This window comes from Ranitomeya imitator, chromosome 3 (assembly GCF_032444005.1).
Source record: "Ranitomeya imitator isolate aRanImi1 chromosome 3, aRanImi1.pri, whole genome shotgun sequence".
NCBI lineage: Eukaryota > Metazoa > Chordata > Amphibia > Anura > Dendrobatidae > Ranitomeya > Ranitomeya imitator.
Window position 1 is genome coordinate 285,600,559 of NC_091284.1, and position 25,923 is coordinate 285,626,481.

At 44.2% G+C, this 25,923-nt stretch overlaps 1 protein-coding gene across 1 annotated transcript in view; it reads left to right on the forward strand.

Annotated features, from left to right (window-relative positions):
- The window catches only part of LOC138669775 (acidic mammalian chitinase-like), an 89,377-nt gene that overhangs the window by 57,666 nt on the left and 5,788 nt on the right, over positions 1–25,923 (forward strand). Inside the window, exons 6-9 of the mRNA XM_069756504.1 lie at positions 17,123–17,247; positions 17,444–17,567; positions 22,108–22,293; positions 24,034–24,150. Coding sequence (XP_069612605.1) covers positions 17,123–17,247; positions 17,444–17,567; positions 22,108–22,293; positions 24,034–24,150 — 552 coding nt within the window. The remainder of the gene's footprint in view (positions 1–17,122; positions 17,248–17,443; positions 17,568–22,107; positions 22,294–24,033; positions 24,151–25,923) is intronic.

Consider the following 25,923-nt stretch of genomic DNA (forward strand, 5'->3'; position numbering starts at 1 on the left):
ACACAAGGGATGGGTTTTTTAAGGAACGACTTGCACTCATCAACACACACACGATAACAATTGTATACTAGCGCATGGCTGTGCGGACATGCAAACCTTTTATAGCTGCATCAAGTACAAGACCTTCCGAGAAGGACCAATGGGAGTCTGCCACAGAAGAACACCTTTAGGACCTTCCAAGAGGACCAATGGGATTAGCTGCGGTATCTAAGCATGTGACCCCCGACCTCCAATGGGAGGTCATACCTTGGGCATGCTCAGAAAGGGAGAATCTGGACTTAGTCCCAGAAAGACCTGCTCGCTGCTGAACATTGCTAGCTACAAGAACAGAGCCTGGAAGGGCAGTAGTAACCAGTCGTCCAGTATTAGCCTGAGCTAGACGCAGGGACCGACGTCTCCACTGAGCAGACTCCACTGTGGCTGGAGAAGAATGGGAGACGGCAGCAGAGATGGTTCGAGATTCCCCCTGTGCAGAGGCGGGAACTCGACACCTAACACAGCCCTCATATATCTGCGTCCTCCAAGTTTGGGCATTGCGGGCCGGAGGACCAATTTTTTTTACTGTCTGTTACTCTAATTACAGGTCCTTCTCAAAAAATTAGCATATAGTGTTAAATTTCATTATTTACCATAATGTAATGATTACAATTAAACTTTCATATATTATAGATTCATTATCCACCAACTGAAATTTGTCAGGTCTTTTATTGTTTTAATACTGATGATTTTGGCATACAACTCCTGATAACCCAAAAAACCTGTCTCAATAAATTAGCATATTTCACCCATCCAATCAAATAAAAGTGTTTTTTAATAACAAACAAAAAAACCATCAAATAATAATGTTCAGTTATGCACTCAATACTTGGTCGGGAATCCTTTGGCAGAAATGACTGCTTCAATGCGGCGTGGCATGGAGGCAATCAGCCTGTGACACTGCTGAGATGTTATGGAGGCCCAGGATGCTTCAATAGCGGCCTTAAGCTCATCCAGAGTGTTGGGTCTTGCGTCTCTCAACTTTCTCTTCACAATATCCCACAGATTCTCTATGGGGTTCAGGTCAGGAGAGTTGGCAGGCCAATTGAGCACAGTAATACCATGGTCAGTAAACCATTTACCAGTGGTTTTGGCACTGTGAGCAGGTGCCAGGTCGTGCTGAAAAATGAAATCTTCATCTCCATAAAGCATTTCAGCCGATGGAAGCATGAAGTGCTCCAAAATCTCCTGATAGCTAGCTGCATTGACCCTGCCCTTGATGAAACACAGTGGACCAACACCAGCAGCTGACATGGCACCCCACACCATCACTGACTGTGGGTACTTGACACTGGACTTCAGGCATTTTGGCATTTCCTTCTCCCCAGTCTTCCTCCAGACTCTGGCACCTTGATTTCCGAATGACATGCAAAATTTGCTTTCATCAGAAAAAAGTACTTGGGACCACTTAGCAACAGTCCAGTGCTGCTTCTCTGTAGCCCAGGTCAGGCGCCTCTGCCGCTGTTTATGGTTCAAAAGTGGCTTTACCTGGGGAATGCGGCACCTGTAGCCCATTTCCTGCACACGCCTGTGCACGGTGGCTCTGGATGTTTCCACACCAGACTCAGTCCACTGCTTCCTCAGGTTCCCCAAGGTCTGGAATCGGTCCTTCTCCACAATCTTCCTCAGGGTCCGGTCTCCTCTTCTCGTTGTACAGCGTTTTCTGCCACATTGTTTCCTTCCAACAGACTTACCATTGAGGTGCCTTGATACAGCACTCTGGGAACAGCCTATTTGTTGAGAAATTTCTTTCTGGGTCTTATCCTCTTGCTTGAGGGTGTCAATGATGGCCTTCTTGACATCTGTCAGGTCGCTAGTCTTACCCATGATGGGGGTTTTGAGTAATGAACCAGGCAGGGAGTTTATAAAAGCCTCAGGTATCTTTTGCATGTGTTTAGAGTTAATTAGTTGATTCAGAAGATTAGGGTAATAGGACGTTTAGAGAACCTTTTCTTGATATGCTAATTTATTGAGACAGGTTTTTTGGGTTATCAGGAGTTGTATGCCAAAATCATCAGTATTAAAACAATAAAAGACCTGACAAATTTCAGTTGGTGGATAATGAATCTATAATATATGAAAGTTTAATTGTAATCATTACATTATGGTAAATAATGAAATTTAACACTATATGCTAATTTTTTGAGAAGGACCTGTATATACAGCACTATTTAGCTTCCAAAAATATAAAAAGGCCACATATTTTCCAGTGTGGTATTTCCATGACAGCCCTCATATATCTGCGTGCTCCAAGTTTGGGCATTGTAGGCCGGTGGACCACTTTTTTGCTGTCTGTTACTCTACTTATATGCACTATTTTGCATAAATTAGCTTCACAAAAAAGCCCCCCAAAATTGAATACAGTCTGTTATGTCAGGCTGAGACCTGCCTGGTGTTTGGGTTTGAAAAATCGCAGATTTACAGACATGCTGATCCGATATTATCTCGCTACTAATAGATATATTTGTGTTAAGCATTTGAAATAGTGCAGTAGTCCATTTAAAATGGGCAAGGCAAGGGGCAAGGGACAGGGAAGTGGGCGTGATGATGATGGTGCATGCAGAGGACGAGGCCGTGCCCAAGGTGAAAGTGGGCAACAACAAAGACCCACATCTTCTTGCTCCACCTTCCTGTCCCAGTTTCAAGTGGACCGCAGCACACCATTATTGAAGCCAGAGCAGTGTGAAATGGTTGATGGTTGGATAGCAGATAATGCTTCCAGTCACTTAGCCACCACCACCATATCTTCCACACAGTCAAGTCTGAGTAGCTATGAGTGTGACCCGGATATTCTTCACCCTGATCCTCCTTCCTCCCACCATGCCGAGTGCCCTGAGACAACTGATCCCACACTTGGACACTCTGAAGAGCTGTTCAGTTTTCCATTTCGAGATTCAGAACTCTCGGCCAGTCAACTTGAAGTGGGGACAGATGAGATTGCATGTAGAGAAGTCCAAAGCTTTGACCAGCCCCGGTCACGTGAAGGCGATGGTGGGAAAGTGTCAGAAGATGTTGACGATGTTGAGACAAAATTGCCAGAAAGTCAGGAGGAGGAGCAGAATGTGGATGTGGAAGACGAGGTGGTGGATGACTATGTGACTGACCCATCCTGGCAGGAGGACATGCAGAGCGAGGGCAGCAGCACACATGGGGAAGGAGGCATATCACCCTAACAGGCAGAAAGAAGCAGTGTGGTGGCCAAAGACAGAAGGCGTGCATCCATTCCCCGTAACAGCAACATGAGGGAAGTTGCCATTACAACTGTTAGATCTTCCTGAGTCTGGATATTTTTTGAAGACTCTGCCGATAACCCCAAACAGGCCATTTGCAGCACTTGCCATGCTCGCATCAGCAGGTGTAGCAAAACAACCAGCCTGACCACCACCAGCTTGATCAGGCACATGGCAGCAAAGCACCCGACTTTGTGGGCCGAACCCCAGGCTCCAGGACCACTGCCTGCTGGTCACACCACTGCTTCTTCCCCTGTTTTGCATAGAAGCCAATCCCCAGTACATCGTGCATGTAAAGATGCCTCTAGCCCTGCACTTGTTGTGGCACACAGTCAAGCAGCACCATCATCAAGCCCGTCCATGTCCTTGTCCCAGCACAGCCTTTAGTTGTTTGTAATCCACTTTGGAACACAAGCGGAAATATCCAGCCAACGCCCCACAGGCCACAGTCCTAAATTCTAATATTTCTCTTCTGCTTGTGCTAGAAATGTTGCCTTTTAGGCTCGCTGAGACAGAAGCTTTCCGCAACCTGATGGTGGCAGCCGTCCCAATATGCTCAGTCCCCTGCCGCCACTATTTCTCCCGGTGTGCCATACCGGCATTTCACCAGCATGTGTCCAACAACATTACCCATGACCTCAGCAATGCTGGTACAGGGAAAATCCACCTAACCACGGACACGTGGACAAGTGCTTGTGGGCAGGGACTGTGCATCTCTCTGATGGCACACTGGGTTAACATAGTGGAAGCCGGGACCCAGTCAGACCTTGGGATGGAACACATCCTCCCCACGCCAAGGATTGCTGTCCCTACATCAATCAGGACTGCCCCACAGTCTACAGCCTCTGCACTTCTTCCTCCTCCTCTTCATCCTCCATCTCTGAAATCAACACATCAGTCAGAAGCTGGAAGCACTGCAGCACTGCCTCAGCCAAGTGGCAACAGGCTGTGCTGAAGCAAATCTGCATAGGTGACAAACCGCACAATGCAGAAGAGTTGTGGACAGTGCTGAAAGAGCAGTCAGATGTTTGGATGACACCGCTGAACCTACAGCCAGGCATGGTTGTGTGTGACAATGGCCATAACCTGGTGGCGTCTCTGAGGCAAGGTGAGCTCACACAAGTACCTTGCTTGGTGCATGTGCTTAACGTCATGGTTCAACTTTTTCTGAAAAGCTACCCGGAGCTGCTGGATCTGCTAGTAAGAGTACGCCATCTGTCTGCCCATTTTAGAAAGTCAGCTACAGCTTCAGCCGCCCTTGCCATGCTTCAGCAGCGTTTGCAGCTTCCAGCTCACCGGCTCGTGTGTGATGTCCCCACGTGCTAGAACACTGCACTGCATATATTGGAAAGCATTTGTGATCAGAAGAGGGCAGTTGTTGACTACCAACATCAACAAGACCGTTGATATTCAGTTCAGACTCCACACATAAGACCTCAGGAGTGGACATGGATGTCAGACATATGTACCATCTTACAAAACTTTGAAGACTGCACCAAGATGGTGAGCGGCAATGACACCATAAATAGCGTCACCATCCCGCTTCTCAGCATTCTGAAAACCTCTCTGCTCACAATTAAAGAGGACATGGAACAAGGAACCATATGAGGGGATTACACTCAGCCCAGCCTCATGTCTTCTCAATATGGATTGGTAGTCAATGAGGAGGAAGAGAAGGAGCTACTTTCATGCGCTATAAACGGTACTACAAACACAGCTGTCATACCGTCTGTTCAGCGGGGATGGCCTGAGGACAAGGGGGAGGATGAGGAGGAGGAGAACAGCATGGTCAGTCGTCCTGTTGGGGAGGACATGGAAGTCTTGCCTGTTAGCAGTCTGGCATGCATGGCTGACTTTATGTTGCGCTGCATTTCACGTGACCCTTGCATTATAAAAAATTTGGGTGACACTCATTACTGGTTGGTGACAATTCTAGACCCATGCTACAAGAAGAACTTTCAATCTCTTCTACCAGAGGCAGAGAATTGTACTAAAATGTTGCAGTACCAGAGGGCACTTGTAACAGAATTACTTAGAAGATTCCCATGTGAGAACGCCGACAGCAGACATCAGAGTTTGTTGTACAACCAAGGAGTCCAAGCGAGAGAGACAGAAATACAATCCAGCTTAGGCAGGGGAACAAAGGCAAAGTTCTGGGATAGTTTTCTCAGACCCTCCCATCGTGATGGCACAGAGGCAAGGGGTAGTGTCACAATAAGTGCAATGTTTGGGAAGATGGTGAGGGAGTACCTTGCAGATCGTACAAACTTCCACCGTGATTCCTCTTTGCCTTTTAATTAATTATTGGGTATCCAAGCTGGACACGTGGCATGAACTTTCTATGCCTTGGAGGTCCTGGCCTACCCTGCTGCTAGCATTCTGTCAGAGTGGGTTTTTAGTGCCGCTGTTGGAATTATAACAGATAAGCGCATCTGCCTGTCAACTGAAAATGCTGACAGGCTGACTCTTATAAAAATGTGCAAGGGCTTGATTGGGAAAGACTTCTGTACACCACCAAGTGAAAAAAGCGAGACATAATCTCAAATACATTCTGTCTTTTGGGGAGGTGCATTCTCATGCACCTCTTCACAACCACACATGGGTATACGCATCCAGATTTGGTCTGTTTGTTGTGATCCTCCTCCCTATCCTCATCATCCAGAACCACTAGATGACCAGGGTGAACGTGCTCTGTACTGTTATAGGCCAGTGCATTTTGGGGAAGGGGGCTGTCATGGCACTATTTTATTTAGTAAAAAAGGACCCCACATTGGGGAATTGGGCATTACATTACTTTGAGCCTACTTCTTAACTATGTCTCCTGCAATGTGTCCTTTGCCTGCCACTAGATCACCAGGGTGAACTTGCTCTGTACGGTGAATTTTGGTCAAGGGGGCTGTGATGGCACTATTTTATTTAGTATAAAAGGATCCCACATTGGGGAAGTGGGCATTACATTTCATTGGGCCTACTTCTTAAATCTGTCTCCTGCAATGTGTCCTTTAACTGCCACTAGATCACCGGGGTGAACTTTCTCTGTATGGTGAATTTTGGGCAAGGGGGCTGCTATGGAACTATTTTATTTAGTGAAAAAAGGACCCCACATTGAGGAATTGTTTGTCAGGTCAAGCCTTCCATTACAAGTCTCAGAGACACACACCCCTACATGGGGCCTACTTCTTAACTGTTTCCTGCAATGTCTCTTCCTTATCTCCGACGACATGACCTGGGTGAACGTGTTCTGTACTTTTATAGGCCACAGAATTGTGAACAAGGGGGGTTGTGATAGCAATAGTATGTTTTAAAAAAAGGTACCCCTCATTGGTGAAACCACATCCTTGTTGGCAAAGAATTCATAACATTTGTGAACCTTAGTCTACGTTCAGACTAGCGTTGTGCTAGTCTGCGTCGGCGCCGCGTCGGGCGACACAGCGGCGACGCACGCGTCATGCGCCCCTATGTATAACATGGGGGACGCATGCGTTTTTGCTTGTTGCGTTTTGCGACGCGTGCGTCTTTTTTGCCGCAAGCGTCGGACCAAGAAAACGCTACAAGTTGCATTTTTCTTGCGTCCGATTTTCGGCAAAAATCGACGCACGCGTCGCAAAACGCAGCGTTTTTACGTGCGTTTTGCCGCGTTTTTCGGTGCGTTGTGCGTTGCGTCGCCGACGCAGCGGCGCACAACGCTAGTCTGAACGTAGCCTAAAAGAGCTCACTTGAAAAGCTCCTTTTTGTGTTGCCTGGTTGCTCACATTGGACACATATAAATTTGATAAAGCAATGCTGTTAGTTTGGCTCAGTAAGTTTATTACAAATATTTCTTTGTCGAATATATTAGTTTCTCTCCTTGAGAGCGATAACTTTGGCTGCCTAAAATATACAAATGGCGAATATACAAATGGCAATTTGGAATCCAGATTAAAATACTGTACACTGAATGCATTCAGACAATCACATAGGTGCATTTCTTGTAAAACATTTACAGATATGACAGACAATGCTCATAGTGACACAATCTTGAGAAATATTTATTCACTTCACAAACAGTTCTAAGTCTCTATATGTTTGCTGTTTGTCATTGTAAAATGTTAAGGTTTACTGAAACTCTGCCTGTGGTGGTTTGATCTAAATCCTTGTGGCTTTTATTTTCTAGGGGTTTATAGCCCCTCGTCGGATGACTCCATGATATCTCTGTTTCAAACAACCTTGAAAGCTGGCCACTTGAAGGTCTGGGTGAAACTAAAGTTACTACATAGTGTAAATGACTATATAAGACCAGAGAAACAGAAACATGACTAAGGCAGATGCCAAAACTTGGGCTACCTGTTCATGTACAGTGTGCTGATACCTGCATAATTGGGGACGCCCATGCAGTGTAGGTAATCTCCCAGGGGTACTCGGTCTTGCTTCTCTGATATTCCAGATGGATGATGTATGTATACTGTATATAGTTAATCTTCATATATACAGGGCCGTATTATATACAGGGCCGTATTTAGAGTTCCTGCTGCCCTAGGCACTTTTAGTGCTGCCTCCCCCTTTGGTGAGTATGACACTATCGGCAGTGACTTTGGCAAAAATAGCTGATGTGAAAGTCACCTTTTGCAGCAGATCCGACAGTTTTTCCGCATCTGCCGCGTAATGGATCACTTACGGCAACACTGCGTTCGGCCTCATTCATTCCCTATGGGACATGTGCGGCACTTGCGGTTTTGCCGCCATCCGGCAAATGCGGTACTTGCAGCAATGAGAAAAAACACTGCTAGCAGTGTTTTATGTATCATCGTAAGTGCAAAACCGCAATTGCCGCACATGTTCGCAAGTAGCCATCACTACCTGTCCCTGCAGCTTGCTAGCTCATCCCTATCCAACCCTCCCTGACCTATAACTACACTATAAAGCTTCAGAAAAACTATTTATTAACTGACATACTCCTATGATAATGAGGGCTCTAGGCTACGACGTAGACTGGGACGGGCAGTCTCCGGGTCTCCATCCTCTCTGTGCACACCCTTAGTCCCTGCCTCACTGCCTGTGCACAGACCTCCCTCCACCGGACCCAGTAATCGCCGCTCGCAGTAGCATACCAGCAGAGGTGTATCTAGGGTTTCTGGCACCCGGGGAAAGAATTCATTTTGGTGCCCCCCCTCCGCCAAGGACATATGTGATTTGCACACTCAGTCATGTGCCCACGAGCTCCTCTCCCTAATGCTCTCAATGTTCAGTGAAAAACTAAGAGAAGCAGAAGAGAAGCTCGTTGTCGCAGGACCATAAGAGTATGTGTCCACGTTCAGGATTGCATCAGGATTTGGTCAGGATTTTTCATCAGTATTTGTAAGCCAAAACCAGGAGTGGAACAGTTAGAGGAAAAGTATAATAGAAACATATGCTCCACTTCTGCATTTATCACCCACTCCTGGTTTTGGCTACAAATACTGATGAAAAATCTTGACCAAATCCCGATGCAATCCTGAACGTGGACAAATACTCTAAGTCTGAAAATCGCATATGAGTGACGTGTCCATGTGACGACTACTGGAACTTGCAGAGCTGAATCCTGACATCACAGCTTCTGAATTCTCACAACGCATGCACTGCACTTTTAGGATTCTCCCTTGCCGGTGGACGGTCATGTCAGCACAAGTATGTGATTTGTATATTTCTGACCACATTCCGACTAGATGTGCCCGGCCTCGCTCAGTTCATTTTCATTGACGGAGGTCACGCATGTCTAGTCAGCACGTGATCGCATTAATGTCCCCAGCATGAGAGAATCCTGACAGCGTGCAGTGTGCACTGTGAGAATTCAGAAGTCTGCAGTCACAAAGAATGACTGCAGACTCATCACAAGCCTGGACATCCCCTTTAAAGGGACTCTGTCACCTGAATTTGGAGGGAACAATTTTCAGCCATAGGGGCGGGGTTTTCGGGTGTTTGATTCACCCTTTCCTTACCCGCTGGCTGCATGCTGGCTGCAATATTGGATTGAAGCTCATTCTCTGTCCTCCATACTACACGCCTGCACAAGGCAAGATTGCCTTGTGCAGGTATGTATTACGGAGGACAGAGAATGAGCTTCAATCCAATATTGCAGCCAGCATGCAGCCAGCGGGTAAGGAAAGGGTGAATCAAACACCCAAAAAGCCCGCCTCCATGGCTGAAGATTGTTCCCTCCAAATTCAGGTGACCGTGTCCCTTTAAATCTCCTAACATATATAAAAACATGAGAGTTAGCATCACAAATAACATTTACATCCAGGTACCTGATAGATGACGTCGCCTCTGGAGCCGTTCTCCTTTTCTTCATCTTGTCCAGATCCCATGATGAGTTTTCTCATCCACAGCCGTCTCTGCAGACTTCCATCTTCGCCGCTCTTTTGCAGAAAGTCTCCACATGACGCCCTTAAAGATACAAGTGTCATTATAATGCTCCCAAATAAAAAATTGCCCCTCACTATATTGTCTGCACAAAATATGACCCCCACACTGTCCCTCTTATGGTACATATTCTTCACACTGACCTCTCCTTTCTATACCGGTCCCCTCTTCACACTGTCCTCTCACACTGTGTCCCCCTTATAGGGCCCAGTATTTATACTCCATATTTATACTCCATCCTCCCACACTGCGTTCATGCCTCCCCCATCCTCCCACCCTGCGTTCATGGCTCCCCCATCCTTCTCCCCTGCGTGCATGGCTCCCCCATCCTCCCACTCTGCGTTCATGGCTCTCCCATCCTTCTCCCCTGCGTTCATGGCTCCCCCATCCTTCTCCCCTGCGTGCATGGCTCCTCCATCCTTCTCCCCTGCGTGCATGGCTCCCCCATCCTCCCACTCTGCGTTCATGGCTCCCCCATCCTTCTCCCCTGCGTTCATGGCTCCCCCATCCTTCTCCCCTGCGTGCATGGCTCCCCCATCCTTCTCCCCTGCGTGCATGGCTCCCCCATCCTCCCACCCTGCGTTCATGGCTCCCCCATTCTCCTCCCCTGCGTGCATGGCTCCCCCATCCTTCTCCCCTGCGTGCATGGCTCCCCATCCTTCTCCCCTGCGTGCATGGCTCCCCCATCCTTCTCCCCTGCGTGCATGGCTCCCCATCCTTCTCCCCTGTGTGCATGGCTCCCCATCATTCTCCTCTGTGTGCATGGCACCCCATCCTTCTCCCCTGTGTGCATGGCTCCCCATCTTTCTCCCTTGTGTGCATGGCTCCCCATCATTCTCCCCTGTGTGCATGGCTCCCCATCCTTCTCCCTTGTGTGCATGGCACCCCATCCTTCTCCCTTGTGTGCACGGCACCCCATCCTTCTCCCTTGTGTGCACGGCTCCCCATCCTTCTCCCCTGTGTGCACGGCTCCCCATCCTTCTCCCTTGTGTGCACGGCTCCCCATCCTTCTCCCTTGTGTGCACGGCTCCCCATCCTTCTCCCCTGTGTGCACGGCTCCCCATCCTTCTCCCCTGTGTGCACGGCTCCCCATCCTTCTCCCCTGTGTGCACGGCTCCCCATCCTTCTCCCTTGTGTGCACGGCTCCCCATCCTTCTCCCTTGTGTGCACGGCTCCCCATCCTTCTCCCCTGTGTGCACGGCTCCCCATCCTTCTCCCCTGTGTGCACGGCTCCCCATCCTTCTCCCTTGTGTGCACGGCTCCCCATCCTCCCTTGTGTGCACGGCTCCCCATCCTTCTCCCCTGTGTGCACGGCTCCCCACTTTTTTTCCCTGTCATACTTACCTCTCACCGCGCAGCACAGAACTTCCTGGCATCTCTGCAGCGTCTTCCTTCCTGTCTTCAGCGGTCACATGGTAGCGCTAATTAAGGTGAGATGAATATGCGCATATTCATCACCCTTAATGATCGGTACCATGTGACCGCTGAAGACAGGACGGTGCTGAGACGCAGTTGCAGCCACCGCTGGAGGAAGGTGAGTATTACGTCTTCAGGGAGGGAGGGAGGGGGGCGGGAAGGAGGGAGGGAGGGAGGGAGGGGGGCGGGTGACGGAGGGAGGGAGGAGGGTGGGCGGAAACTTGACCCCGGAGTTTTATTAAAAAATATATATATATATATATATATATATATATATATATATATATATATAAGAAAAAACCTAGCTCAAGGGCGCCCCCCCGCATCCCGCCGCCCTAGGCACGTGCCCTCAAGTGCCTAGTGGCAAATACGGCCCTGCATATATACGTAATCACTATATGTAGTTAATCCTTATATGTACTTATTAACCTTTGTATGTTAGCAATCACACTATTCAATCATTCTAATCCTTGAATTTTGTAGTTTTAGTAGTATTTAAAGCCATATCTGAACCTTAGTGTTAAAAACATGGCAAATAAAATTGCCAAATTCTCCTTGTAAATAATTCTGCAAAGAGGGAATCATCATACCATTAAAAAATACGAGTGGATTTTCATGGAACCATCCAGTATTTGGGTTCCAAGGCATAATGGGGTGCATATGACTATGCAGCAGGGCTGGCCTTGCTGCCAATGTGTAAAACAAAGGAATACGGGAGTACAAAATGCATATTGTGAAGTGGATTTTCATGGGCCCATCCACTATGTGGGTTCCAAGGCGTAATGGGGTGCATATGACTGACTATGCAGCAGGGCTGGCCTTCCTGCCAATGTGTAAAACAAAGGAGCACAGGAGTACAAAATGCATATTGTGAAGTGGATTTTCAGGGGCCCATACAGTATGTGGGTTCAAAGGCTTATTGGGGTGTATATGAATTGGTAGCAGGGCAGGCCTTGAATTCAATGCAACACTTTTTCAGGAGTTCCCCCTGGACATCTTATGAAAGGGGTATTGTGGTGCGTCGTAATTCTTTGCAGCCCATCCACTCACAGCATAGGCTACAACAGCTTAGGAGACCCACTGTTTAATAATGGCCCTTTAATAAGATTAAGGCCGCCTGATGCATAAGTAAAAATAGGCTCTGTGACTTTAAGAGTCCCTCCTTCATAAATGAAACAAGATGGGTCTGCTTATGTGTCACACACCACATGGCCAGCTAGGGTTGTTAAATGTTACAATGACATTTCCCAGAGAATGCATTTGTAGTGGTTGAAAGCAATGTTAAAGTTGAAAAACGCTTCAAAAACGCAGTGTCTGAACTAAGCCTAAGGCCGGCTTCACACTTGCGAGTTTTACGGACGTAAGAGTGCAGAAACTACGTCCGCAAAACTCGCAAAACATACGGCACAATTATTCTCTTATTGCCCCTGCTCCTATCTGCCGTATTAAACTGATCCAATAGCAAGGTGGCATTAACCCTTCATTACCCCTTCATTACCCCATATCCCACCGCTACACGGGAATGGGAAGAGAGTGGCCAAGTGCCAGAATAGGCGCATCTTCCAGATGTGCCTTTTCTGGGGTGGCTGGGGGCAGGTGTTTTTAGCCAGGGGGGGCCAATAACCGTGGACCCTCTCCAGGCTATTAATATCTGCCCTCAGTCACTGGCTTTACTACTCTGGCGGAGAAAATTGTGCGGGAGCCCACGTAAATTTTTTCCGCCATTAACCCCTTAATTTACTAGCTAGAACGGCCAAATTTTGCATAGACACACTACTGACATTAGTAGTGTGGAATATGCAAAAAAAATGGGGATATGAGATGGTTTACTGTATGTAAACCATGTCTCATATCATGTCGGGTTTAGGAAGGAGAAAGCAAAAGCCGGTAATTGAATTACCGGCTTTCTGCTATATCGCGCTGGATGAAATATTAATATATATACATAGATGTCTCTACTGACATATATATATATATATATATATATATATATATACAGTATATATATATATATTTTTTTAACACATGGATTCCTTGTATATCCGTATGTCGATTTTGCAAGCCTGCGATAAAAACACGCAGTACGGATGACATACGGATTACATACGGAGGATGCCATGCGCAAAAAACGCTGAAACACCCTGCCTACGGAGGAGCTACGGACCACCATTTTCGGGACTTTTCAGCGTATTACGGCCATAATATACGGACCGTATTTTCATACGCTGAGTGTGAAGCTGGCCTAAGTGGGGGAGGAAATTTTTGGTCTGGGGTTAAATATTTGGCCTTACAGGCAACTCTTTAACCTGCAAAGGATGTACCTTGAAACATTTCCCAGCAAAATCCGTTTTGGTTTCGTTGTTCTGGTCGAGTACCCGAGTATTCCAATCTGCTCGACCCAAGCAACGAGCACCCGAGCATTTTAGTGCTCGCTCATCACTAGTCCACATACCAAGTCAAGTGGTCTTGTGCTTTTTGTCTCACTCTCTTTAGGTATAGATCCTCTTGTAACTTTAGATTTTATACAGCATTCACATTTTACGGTAATTGAGCAATCAGATAGCTATAGTTTCTTTTGTCAAATTCTTCTTTTGTAACGCCATTATACTCTCAGGATGTCTGTGTCCTAGATGTCTATTCCACATGTGAATACAATTCTTGTGATTATTCGTACATATCTTCATCTGTTCCTTTAATGTGTTTAGATGATATAATTGTTCACCTGCTTTGACATTAATTATTACCTTATCTCCCGCTAGGATTGTTCAATTATCATCTTTGAATTTTATAGCAAGTCATTTGGCTGTCAGATGCTTTACGGATAACAATCCTCCTTCTAGTCTTGGAGCATATAACACATCCTTTACTAGTAATTTTGAATTATGTCCAAATCTATGAGGACAGATTAGCATTCCTTGTCCAATAAATTCTGCGGTTATTTTACTCCTATCTACAAGATAAATTGTTTCCTTATTATTTTCATCAAGTTCAGTAAAGAAGCTTTTATTACTAGTCATGCGACTTGTTGCTCCTGAGTCAATAAACCAGCCTGACGATGACTCTTCATCAGTTACTTTAAATGTACCATTCCAGTGATCTGCATGTGGGTTAGAAATTGTTACTTTCTGTTTATTCTCCTTTTGGTGTAATTTATGTTGTTCTGCTTTCCATATAATACAGGGTGGGCCATTTATATGGATACATCTAAATAAAATGGGAATGGTTGGTGATATCAAATTCCTGTTTGTGGCACATTAGTATATGGGAGGGGGAAAACTTTTCAAGATGGGTGGTGACCATGGCAGACATTTTGAAGTCAACCATTTTGGATCCAACTTTATTTTTTCCAATGGGAAGAGGGTCGTGTGACAAATTAAACGTATTGAGAATTTCACAAGAAAAACAATGGTGTGCTTGGTTTTAACGTAACTTTATTCTTTCATGAGTTATTTACAAGTTTATGACCTCTTATAAAATGTGTTCAAAGTTCTGACCATTGTGTTGGATGGTCAATGCAACCCTCTTCTCCCACTTTTAACCCACTGATGGCAAAGTCGCAGAAGAAATGCTAGCACAGGCTTCCAGTATTCATTGTTTCAGATACTTTGGGGTTATCTGAAGGCAATTGTCTATGCTGTGAAGATACGAGATGTGCAGCATCTGAAACAATGGATACTGGAAGCCAGTGCTAGCATTTCTTTTGCGGTGTTGCTATCATAGTAACATAGTAACATAGTAACATAGTTAGTAAGGCCGAAAAAAGACATTTGTCCATCCAGTTCAGCCTATATTCCATCATAATAAATCCCCAGATCTACGTCCTTCTACAGAACCTAATTGTATGATACAATATTGTTCTGCTCCAGGAAGACATCCAGGCCTCTCTTGAACCCCTCGACTGAGTTCGCCATCACCACCTCCTCAGGCAAGCAATTCCAGATTCTCACTGCCCTAACAGTAAAGAATCCTCTTCTATGTTGGTGGAAAAACCTTCTCTCCTCCAGACGCAAAGAATGCCCCCTTGTGTCATTTAAATGGCCCACCCTGTACAGTCTTTTTTTAAATGTCCCTTTTTCTTACATCTGAAACATTCTCTTGACTCTGTATAATGGGGCTTCTTGTCTGTTGCTTTTTCACTATCCCTTTCAGTGGAATTGTTTGTTGCTCTTTCCTTCTATGATAGTCTATAAGTCTGGTCTTACAAACTCTAGCTTAAAGTCTGCTTCAGGTCTTGTCTCTAGTGCATTTATCAGACCAGTGTATGAATCTGGTAAACTGCACAATAATATTGCTGCTATACGACTTTCCTTAATGTCTTCACCGACTGATCTCAGCTGTGTTACCACCTGCATCATGGAGTTTATATGCTCCTACATGTCTTTCCTTGCACTTAATCTTATCTTGTAAAGTTTTCTAAACAGTAATAGTTTGTGATTTAAGCTGGATCTTTTATGTAGCCTTCTCAATGCTTCCCACATTTCCTTTGTTGTATTCTCATTCCTTATGTGGATTAACCGATCATCGTCCACTAATAAGCTGATAGTGGCTCTTGCTTGTCTGTTTTTCTTATCCCATGTCTGATTATTATCATTGGGTCTGTCTGTAGCATCTCCACTTTGAACTTCCATAACTGATAGTTCCCATTGTTCAGCTTAGCTACTGTGAGTTTCAGCTCTGAACTGCTGCTCATCTTTAACTTATTTGTCTTGTTTGGAGAGAATTGCTCTGATGTATTTTTTTGCATTCACCAAGTCCTTTTTGCCTTCTATGCTGGGCCCATTACCTGTTGTAGAGTTTGGTCACAGAAGAAAATTTTGATAGTAGATTATATGGGGTAATTCAACTTTAATCTACACAGAACATGAGGTACATATATCAGCTTCTTAATACAGCTTAACAGGAAGTCTGAAGGATCTTTTACCAGAGAGAAAGTGAAACCAAAGTACCACAAGTATATGCATTACATTCAACTAAGCATATACAAATAACAACATCAACAATACTGTCAGAAAAGTGTAAACTCCTCCTGCACACAAATAAGTCTGTATCTGTTGCATATCTGCCAAGAATTAATTCTGCGTTCCCAAATGCAAATGCCTCCTCCTTCCAAGCAACACTATGCTTAAACCGCAGTAATTGGCCACATATCTGTCATCATTGTAGAGTGGAGAGCCCACTTAACAATTTTACGGGAAGCATCATGTCACCAGAAGCACCAGCTGTGCACCTATTAACCCTTGGGTACCTGACAAATTTGCAGCAAACACAAAAATTACATTTTTACCACTAAAATGTCATATTTTTGCATCTCAAGGTTATACATTTTTGAGAGCCTCCTATGGGTTCAAAATACTCACTACACTACTAGATTAATTCCTTAGGCAGTGAAGTGTCCAATATGAGGTTACTTGGTGGGAGTTTCTGCTGTTCTGGCCCTTTATGGGCTCAGCTGAAGGAGCCCAACCTCTATTTAAACTAAATCTGCCTTCTAAAAACCAAGTAGGGCTCCTTCCCATCTGCTCCCTGTTGGGTGCTCTAACAGTAGTGTACAACCACATATGTGGTACTGCCACATTAGGGAGCAACTGCATAACAAATTGTGATGTCTAATTTCTCCCATTACTCCTAGTGTAAGTTATGATTTGCTGCTGTAACAGTATTTTAGTTAAAAAAAAAATAATAATTGTTTGCTCCCACATCTAAATGTTATAAAGTTTTAAAGTATTAAAGACAAACAGCGCTCTTTCCTTCCTAGCAATGACATGTGCCCAAACAGAAGTCTGTGACCATATATATGACTCCCCACCTATGATTCATAAATACCGTTTTCATTCAGAGCGGGAGGAATAAAATGGTATTTATGGATCATACGTGGGGAGTCAAGGGGTATCAAAACTACTTGTATAATGCATAGGTGACACTGAATTGAATGATATTTTTACCTTATATCCCAAAAAAGTCGTGACAGATCTCCTTAAACAATTTGGCCTGGTCATTAAGGTTAAAATTGTCTTGGTCAATAAGAGGTTAAATTGTGTTGTTTTTTCCCTTCCCTCTATTAGGAAATGCTTGATGCATTTAATGAAGAAGCGAGATCCTCAGGTCTTCCACGGCTCCTAATCACAGCAGCAGTGTCTGCAGGAAAAGGCACCATAGATGCTGGATATGAGATAGCAGAGATCGGACAGTGAGTATGGAGAAATACCCTAAGGCGCTACAGTGAAGTTCTTGAGGTATTGTAATTTTTCGCAGTGTGACCAATCTGTCATATTTAGTGGTTTTCATTGCTTAAAAGAAGATCACAAGATGACTGTGACAGATATTGTACATGTTGTACAACATTGAGAAAGAAATTGGAAATGACTTTGCTTGTTTCTTCATAGATTACTGGATTTCATCAGTGTGATGACTTATGATTTCCATGGTGGGTGGGACCCTCAGTCTGGACACAACAGCCCCCTGTGTAAGGGTTCCACAGACTCTGGAGATTTAGTATACTTTAACACTGTAAGAAAATTGATTTATTTAATTTATTATTAATATTTCTCTAAATGTTTCATGTACATATGTGCGTGTATAATAGACCAGCCGAGCCCTCTCCCCTTGCGATGATCCTCTTCATCCTCTGGTCAATCACTAACTACAGTTAGGGCCAGAAATATTTGGACAGTGACACAATTTTCGCGAGTTGGGCTCTGCATGCCACCACATTGGATTTGAAATGAAACCTCTACAACAGAATTCAAGTGCAGATTGTAACGTTTAATTTGAAGGGTTGAACAAAAATATCTGATAGAAAATGTAGGAATTGTACACATTTCTTTACAAACACTCCACATTTTAGGAGGTCAAAAGTAATTGGACAAATAAACATAACCCAAACAAAATATTTTTATTTTCAATATTTTGTTGCAAATCCTTTGGAGGCAATCACTGCCTTAAGTCTGGAACCCATGGACATTACCAAACGCTGGGTTTCCTCCTTCTTAATGCTTTGCCAGGCCTTTACAGCCGCAGCCTTCAGGTCTTGCTTGTTTGTGGGTCTTTCCGTCTTAAGTCTGGATTTGAGCAAGTGAAATGCATGCTCAATTGGGTTTAGATCTGGAGATTGACTTGGCCATTGCAGAATGTTCCACTTTTTGGCACTCAAACTCCTGGGTAGCTTTGGCTGTATGCTTGGGGTCATTGTCCATCTGTACTATGAAGCGCCGTCCAATCAACTTTGCAGCATTTGGCTGAATCTGGGCTGAAAGTATATCCCGGTACACTTCAGAATTCATCCGGCTACTCTTGTCTGCTCTTATGTCATCAATAAACACAAGTGACCCAGTGCCATTGAAAGCCATGCATGCCCATGCCATCACGTTGCCTCCACCATGTTTTACAGAGGATGTGGTGTGCCTTGGATCATGTGCCGTTCCCTTTCTTCGCCAAACTTTTTTCTTCCCATCATTCTGGTACAGGTTGATCTTTGTCTCATCTGTCCATAGAATACTTTTCCAGAACTGAGCTGGCTTCTTGAGGTGTTTTTCTGCAAATTTAACTCTGGCCTGTCTATTTTTGTTATTGATGAATGGTTTGCATCTAGATGTGAACCCTTTGTATTTACTGTCATGGAGTCTTCTCTTTACTGTTGACTTAGAGACAGATACACCTACTTCACTGAAAGTGTTCTGGACTTCAGTTGATGTTGTGAACGGGTTCTTCTTCACCAAATTAAGTATGCGGCGATCATCCACCACTGTTGTCATCCGTGGACGCCCAGGCCTTTTTGAGTTCCCAAGCTCACCAGTCAATTCCTTTTTTCTCAGAATGTACCCAACTGTTGATTTTGCTACTCCAAGCATGTCTGCTATCTCTCTGATGGATTTTTTCTTTTTTTTCAGCCTCAGGATGTTCTGCTTCACCTCAATTGAGAGTTCCTTTGACCGCATGTTGTCTGCTCACAGCAACAGCTTCCAAATGCAAAACCACACACCTGGAATCCACCCCTGACCTTTTAACTACTTCATTGATTACAGGTTAACGAGGGAGACGCCTTCAGAGTTAATTGCAGCCCTTAGAGTCCATTGTCCAATTACTTTTGGTCCCTTGAAAAAGAGGACGCTATGCATTACAGAGCTATGATTCCTAAACCCTTTCTCCGATTTGGATGTGGAAACTATCTTATTGCAGCTGGGAATGTGCACTTTCAGCCCATATTATATATATAATTGTATTTCTGAACATGTTTTTGTAAACAGCTAAAATAACAAAACTTGTGTCACTGTCCAAATATTTCTGGCCCTAACTGTATAGCCAAGGATAATATACTGCAATCCTCGGCCTGCTGGGAACTAAATGTGTCCAATACTTGCACAGAACAGACTGTCCTGTGTCCATGTTTTATAATATACTGTATATTTATAAATATTAGATACTTTATTTTTACATTTATTGCTTCATGACTTGAGGTCAACAGACAGCCCTGGCACAATAACATCACTTAAAAGCTCCGGCAAGTATCCAGGGTTTCAGAGCGGCTTTGGAAGAAAACAAATCCGCAAGATGATTTCACTGTATTCAGACAGGCAACGCTCGCTTTCAAATCTGCCATCACCTCTGCTAAACAGGTCTACTTCACAACCCTTGTATTTTCCCTATCCTACATCTCCAAACAGTTATTCAAAACTTTTAACTCCCTCCTCCGCCCACTACTGCGCCTCCAACCTCCCACATCTCTGCTGAGGACTTTGCCACACCCTTCAAAAATAAGATCGACTACACAAGGCAAGTTTTTATTGTTCAACCACCACAACCCCTTTGTATACCAGACCAATGCCAAAACCCCATAACCTTCCTCACCAACATCACTGAAGGGGAGCTTAATTGTCTCCTCTCTAAATCAAACCTCACCACTTGTGCACTAGACCCCATCCCACCTCCTCCCCAACCTCACCAGCACACTGATCCCATACCTAACCCATCTCTTAAACCTATCACTAACTTCTGGTACCTTCCGTTCTACTTTCAAACACGCCACAATCACGCCTATCCTTAAAAAGCCAACCATCAACACAACCAATATGTCCAGCTATAGCCCAATATCGCTGCTCCCATTCGCTTCCAAACTCATAGAGCAGCATGTCCATGCTGAACTTTCCTCTCACCTCTCTTCTAACTAGCTCTTTGACAATCTACAATCTGGATTCTGTCCCCACCATTCCACTGAGACTGCCCTGACCTACTTACAGCCAAAGCTAAGGAACAATACTCTATACTCCTCCTTCTAGACCTGTCCTCTGCTTTCGACACAGTTGACCACTGCCTCGTACTACAGATCCTCTTCTCCTTTAGCATCAAAGACCTCACCCTATCCTGGATCTCCTCATACCTTTCCAACGACACATTCAGCGTCTCCCACTCCCACACTACCTCTTCTCCCCACCCTCTCTCTGTTGGAGTCCCCAAGGCTCTGTTGTAGGACCTTTACTTTTCAATCTAGACACTTGGCCTGGGAAACTCATAAAGTTCCATCATTTCCAGTACCACCTCTATGCTGATTACACTCATATCTACCTCTCTGGCCCAGATGTCACCTCTATGCTGGCCAGAATCCTGGAGTGTCTATCAGTCATATCCTCCTTCTTATCCTCTCGCTTCCTCAAACTCAGTGTGGACAAATCTGAACTCATCATCTTTCCTCCATCTCACAGATCTTCATTACCTGATCTATCTATCACAATTAATGACATCACGCTTCCCCCGTACCGGAAGCCGCTGCCTCGGAGTAACGCTTGACACTGCCCTGTCCTTCAAACCACACATCCAAGCTCTTTCCACCTCCTGTCACCTCCAGCTCAAAAATATCTCCAGAATCTGTCCTTTACTCAACCGTCAATCTACTAAAATGCTTGTGCATGCCCTCATCATGACCCACCTTGACTACTGCAACATCCTTTTCTGAGGCCTCCCTGGTAACACTCTCGCACCTCTCCATTCCATCTTTAACTCTGCTGCCTGACTAATTCATCTGTCTCCTCGCTACTCCTCTGCTTCTCCCCTCTACAAATCTCTTCACTGGCTCCCATTCCTTCAGCATATCCAATTCAAATTACTAATACTGATTTACAAAGCAATCCATAACCTGTCTCCTCCATATATCTCTGAACTAATGTCAGAATTCTGATGCATTGTACTATTGTAAATCTCCCTTTTAATCTTGTATTTAAGGCTTTATATAATTCTGTATCATAGATGTCAAACTCAGGCCCACGGGCCAATTCTGACCCACAGTGTAATTATATTTGGCCGACAAGAAACTATCAAATGTCTACTAGATGTAGCTGGGTGGTAGACGGCGCAAGCACTGCTAATACTAAATATCTCGCCTTTCCGATCCGGCACATCTGGTTGATACAAGACTATTTACAACACGCCCCGTAATAACGTGCACCAAGTTATGACGCATTTCCTGACGTGCATTACCCTGAGCTGGAAGTTCCCTTTTTCCTACATCAGCTTTCAGTCCCTCTGTGCTCACTCATAAATCTCATTGCGCAAAGCGCCTACTACCCTCTATCTCCTCCACAATCGAGGCATAGGTATGCTATTAAGCTGATGCAATCATGCCATGAGTTATTTTGATATTCTATTTGGTCATGTATTCTCCGTTTTGCTTTTTATACATTGCAATATTTTCCCATTGTATCTTAATATTTTGTTCACTTCCTACCATCTTGACTCTGCAAACTTTTTGTTTCAGTGCTCTTAACTCACTTATGTTCTCTATTTCCCCACATTTCCTTGTATTTGAGAGTCACCACATATTTTATATTCTTCTGTATACTGCTGTTTACAACCCAAACTTCTCCTGCAGTATCGGTGTTCTTCCTTCCAACCCATTTTTTACCCCTCACCATAACCCCCCCTTTTTGTCGTGATTAATGTTAGAAATAGCAACTTTGGCTCAAGACTTTGTCCAAATTAATTTTGGCCCTCTGTGTATATGAGTTTGACATCCCTGTCGTCTGTAATCCCAAACATCATATGGTTACTTTGTTCCTAGCATTATGCCATGAATTATTGGAAAAACAATGGAGCTCCTGCACAGAAACTAATTCTTGGATTCCCAACATATGGCCGAACATTCAGAAACCCAAATCCTAGCTTGTGCGATGTAGGCACCTCTATGTCTGGAGCAGGATCAGCTGGAACATACACAAGGGAGGCTGGTTTCTGGGCTTACTATGAGGTAGGATTCAATAGTATTACTATACTTTGAGAAGTACAGCACAATAGCGCAGCGGGTCACTATTATGGGATTCTGTGTGTGAATTTATAAATTAATGTGCACTATATCTTGGTATGTGCCGCATTTGCTTGTGTTTTATTAGTATTTTGCCGAACTAACAGATTTAAGCAACGTGAAAGGGAAAACTATTTTTCTATGTGCTCTCTTGGTATTTATTAATGTTTTTAGCAAAATATATGGAGGGATTGAGAGGTTTGAACTCCTTATCTATGTGTATGGCTACACCTTGTCCTGATCTGGTGATATGTGCTGGCCTGTAGAGGACTCATAGACTGAGCTTCAGGCCCTTCCCATGTCTGTGAAGCGGATATTAGACATACTTAATTAGGTGGTTTTGTACTGAAGCGGCCTGTATACAGTACAACTGTGTATATTGGGCCTAATTGCAGCCAAATTAATATTTAGGGTTCAGGCTTTTCATATCTTTCAATATCTTCGGCTTTGCAGCTCTCGCAAAAATTAAGAGATCGCTGCAAAATGTTCAGTTTGTCTGATTTTTCTCTTTATAGGTATATTTCTGAGTAAAATGTAAATTGTTCTTTTAGTCTATAAACTTCTGACACATGTTTCCGAATTTCCAATCAATACATTTTGGGGTTTTTTTCTGACAAAGAAAAAAGGTCAAAATAAAACAAAAAAATCCAGTGCTTTCAGACCTCAAATAATGCAAAGAAAACAAGTTCATAATCATTTAGAAACAACAATACTAATGTTTTAACTCAGGAAGCATTCAACCATCAATATTTTGTAGAATAACCATGATTTTTAATCACAGCTTTCATGCGTCTTGGCATGCTTTGCCCCAGTCTTTCACACTGCTTCTAGCACAAACATTTAAGGCTACTTTCACACTTCCGTCGGCACGGGGCCGTCACCATGCGTCGGCCCGACGTACCGACGGATGTTGTGAAATAAAAATGGCCGCTGCAATCTCCATCTGCGCACGCGTGGCATCCCGTGGCCATTTTCCTGAAGCCCTGGGAAGCCGAGAAGAACCATCTGCGCACCCGCGGCCTCACAAAGATGGACGTGCCCACCGATAGACAGCTGAATAGCGCAGATCGCGCTATTTTCCTTGAAGCTGCGCAGTGGATTCGCCACTTGGACATGCGCACACCACTACGCCACCAACGGAGATCTGGGGGTAAAACAGCGCTGTCACCACGCCCATATGACCTGACCAGCGTGAGTGACAGCCCAAAACGGTGACTTTACAAAGGTATTTCGGCAGCATAGGTGGGGAATAAAGGCTCCAAAATACACTAATGTAAAGCCCAGCTCTGCCCCTATTTAATGCTATTTTTAGCTCTTCTTGAAAAAACAGGGTGACAGGTTCCCTTTAAGTTAAAAAAAGGAGTCCAAATATTTCTAACTGTGTTTCATTAATGTATAACTTATTCATGTTTAGACAATATTTGATATTATGAATAAATTTAACCAGTTTTTAGAAAATGAATATGTTCATCATTTATTTTATATGATTTTTAATACTTTTATAATCTTTCTTTGCTTAACGTTAATGAAACGTGTTTATAGTGTTCATACTATCAGTGTGGCATTACACAAAAACTTTAACAAACCTGTTTGTTGGCCATGGCTGACTGTCAGGGTCGGGTGTACAGTACAGTGACACACAAATGCATTAATCGCTGTGTAACATTCTGTTCTATATGTTCTTAGATCTGCACTTGGCTTAAAGGGACCACAGTGAGGTGGATTGCTGACCAGAGGGTGCCATACGCTTGTAAGGATAATGAGTGGGTTGGATTTGACAACCAACAAAGTTATGAATGCAAAGTAAGATGGAGCTTAAATAACTTGTTTCAAAGTATAGCTGCTGTAAAATCTGAAATTGTCTGTGCGTAGAGCACATGATGAGGTGTTAAAGAATGTCATATTGAACACATACTGATTTATTTATTATATAATATATATTTAGCAGAAATCTATATATTTACCTGATCCAGTGTTAGCTGGACATGTCTAACATTAGGTGATAAGTTTTTGTGCCGCTCCATCCTTTTTATGTATCTGGTGCTTTAGTATCGGTTACAATGGAAACCACCTTTTGGCTGTGCCAAAGTCTCTTTTTCTGTTCCATCATATGAACAGAACAATGGAATTCATAGCTGTCTATAATAGTGTCCTTAAAGGGACACTGTCACCTGAAATTGGAGGGAACAATCTTCAGCCATGGAGGCGGGGTGTTTGATTCACCCTTTCCTTACCCACTGGCTGCATGCTGGCTGCAATATTGGATTGAATAATAATAATAATAATAATTTTATTTATATAGCGCCAACATATTCCGCAGCGCTTTACAAATTATAGAGGGGACTTGTACAGACAATAAACATTACAGCATAACAGAAATACAGTTCAAAACAGATACCAGGAGGAGTGAGGGCCCTGCTCGCAAGCTTACAAACTATGGGGAAAAGGGGAGACACGAGAGGTGGATGGTAACAATTGCTTTAGTTATTCGGACCAGCTATAGTGTAAGGCTCAGGTGTTCATGTAAAGCTGCATGAACCAGTTACCTGCCTAAGTATGTAGCAGTACAGACACAGAGGGCTAATACTGCATAAAGTGTATGAGAACATGATGCGAGGAACCTTTTTTTTTTTTTTTTTTTTTTTTTTTTAATTATAAATAGGCCACACAGGGATCGTTAGGTTAATGCATTGAGGCGGTAGGCCAGTCTGAACAAATGAGTTTTTAGGGCACGCTTAAAACTGTGGGGATTGGGGATTAATCGTATTAACCTAGGTAGTGCATTCCAAAGAATCGGCGCAGCACGTGTAAAGTCTTGGAGACGGGAGTGGGAGGTTCTGATTATTGAGGATGCTAACCTGAGGTCATTAGCGGAGCGGAGGGCACGGGTAGGGTGGTAGACTGATACCAGGGAGGAGATGTAGGGTGGTGCTGAGCCATGGAGTGCTTTGTGGATGAGGGTAGTAGTTTTGTACTGGATTCTGGAGTGGATGGGTAGCCAGTGTAATGACTGGCACAGGGTAGAGGCATCGGTGTAACGGTTGGTGAGGAATATGATCCTGGCTGCAGCATTCAGGACAGATTGGAGCGGGGAGAGTTTTGCAAGAGGGAGACCGATTAGTAGAGAGTTACAATAGTCCAGACGAGAATGAATAAGTGAAACAGTCAGAGTTTTTGCAGAGTCGAAATTAAGAAAAGGGCGAATTCTAGAAATGTTTTTGAGATGCAGGTAAGAAGAGCGAGCCAGTGATCGGATGTAGGGGGTGAATGAAAGGTCAGAATCAAGGATGACCCCAAGGCAGCGGGCATGTTGCTTTGGAGTAATGGTGGAACCGCACACGGAGATGGCAATGTCAGGCAAAGGTAGGTTAGTAGAGGGAGAGAACACGAGGAGTTCAGTTTTTGACAGGTTTAGTTTCAGATAGAGGGAGGACATGATGTTAGAGACAGCGGTAAGACAATCACTGGTGTTTTCTAAAAAGGTCGGTGTGATATCGGGAGCAGAAGTGTATAATTGGGTGTCGTCAGCATAGAGATGGTACTGGAAACCAAATCTACTGATTGTTTGTCCAATAG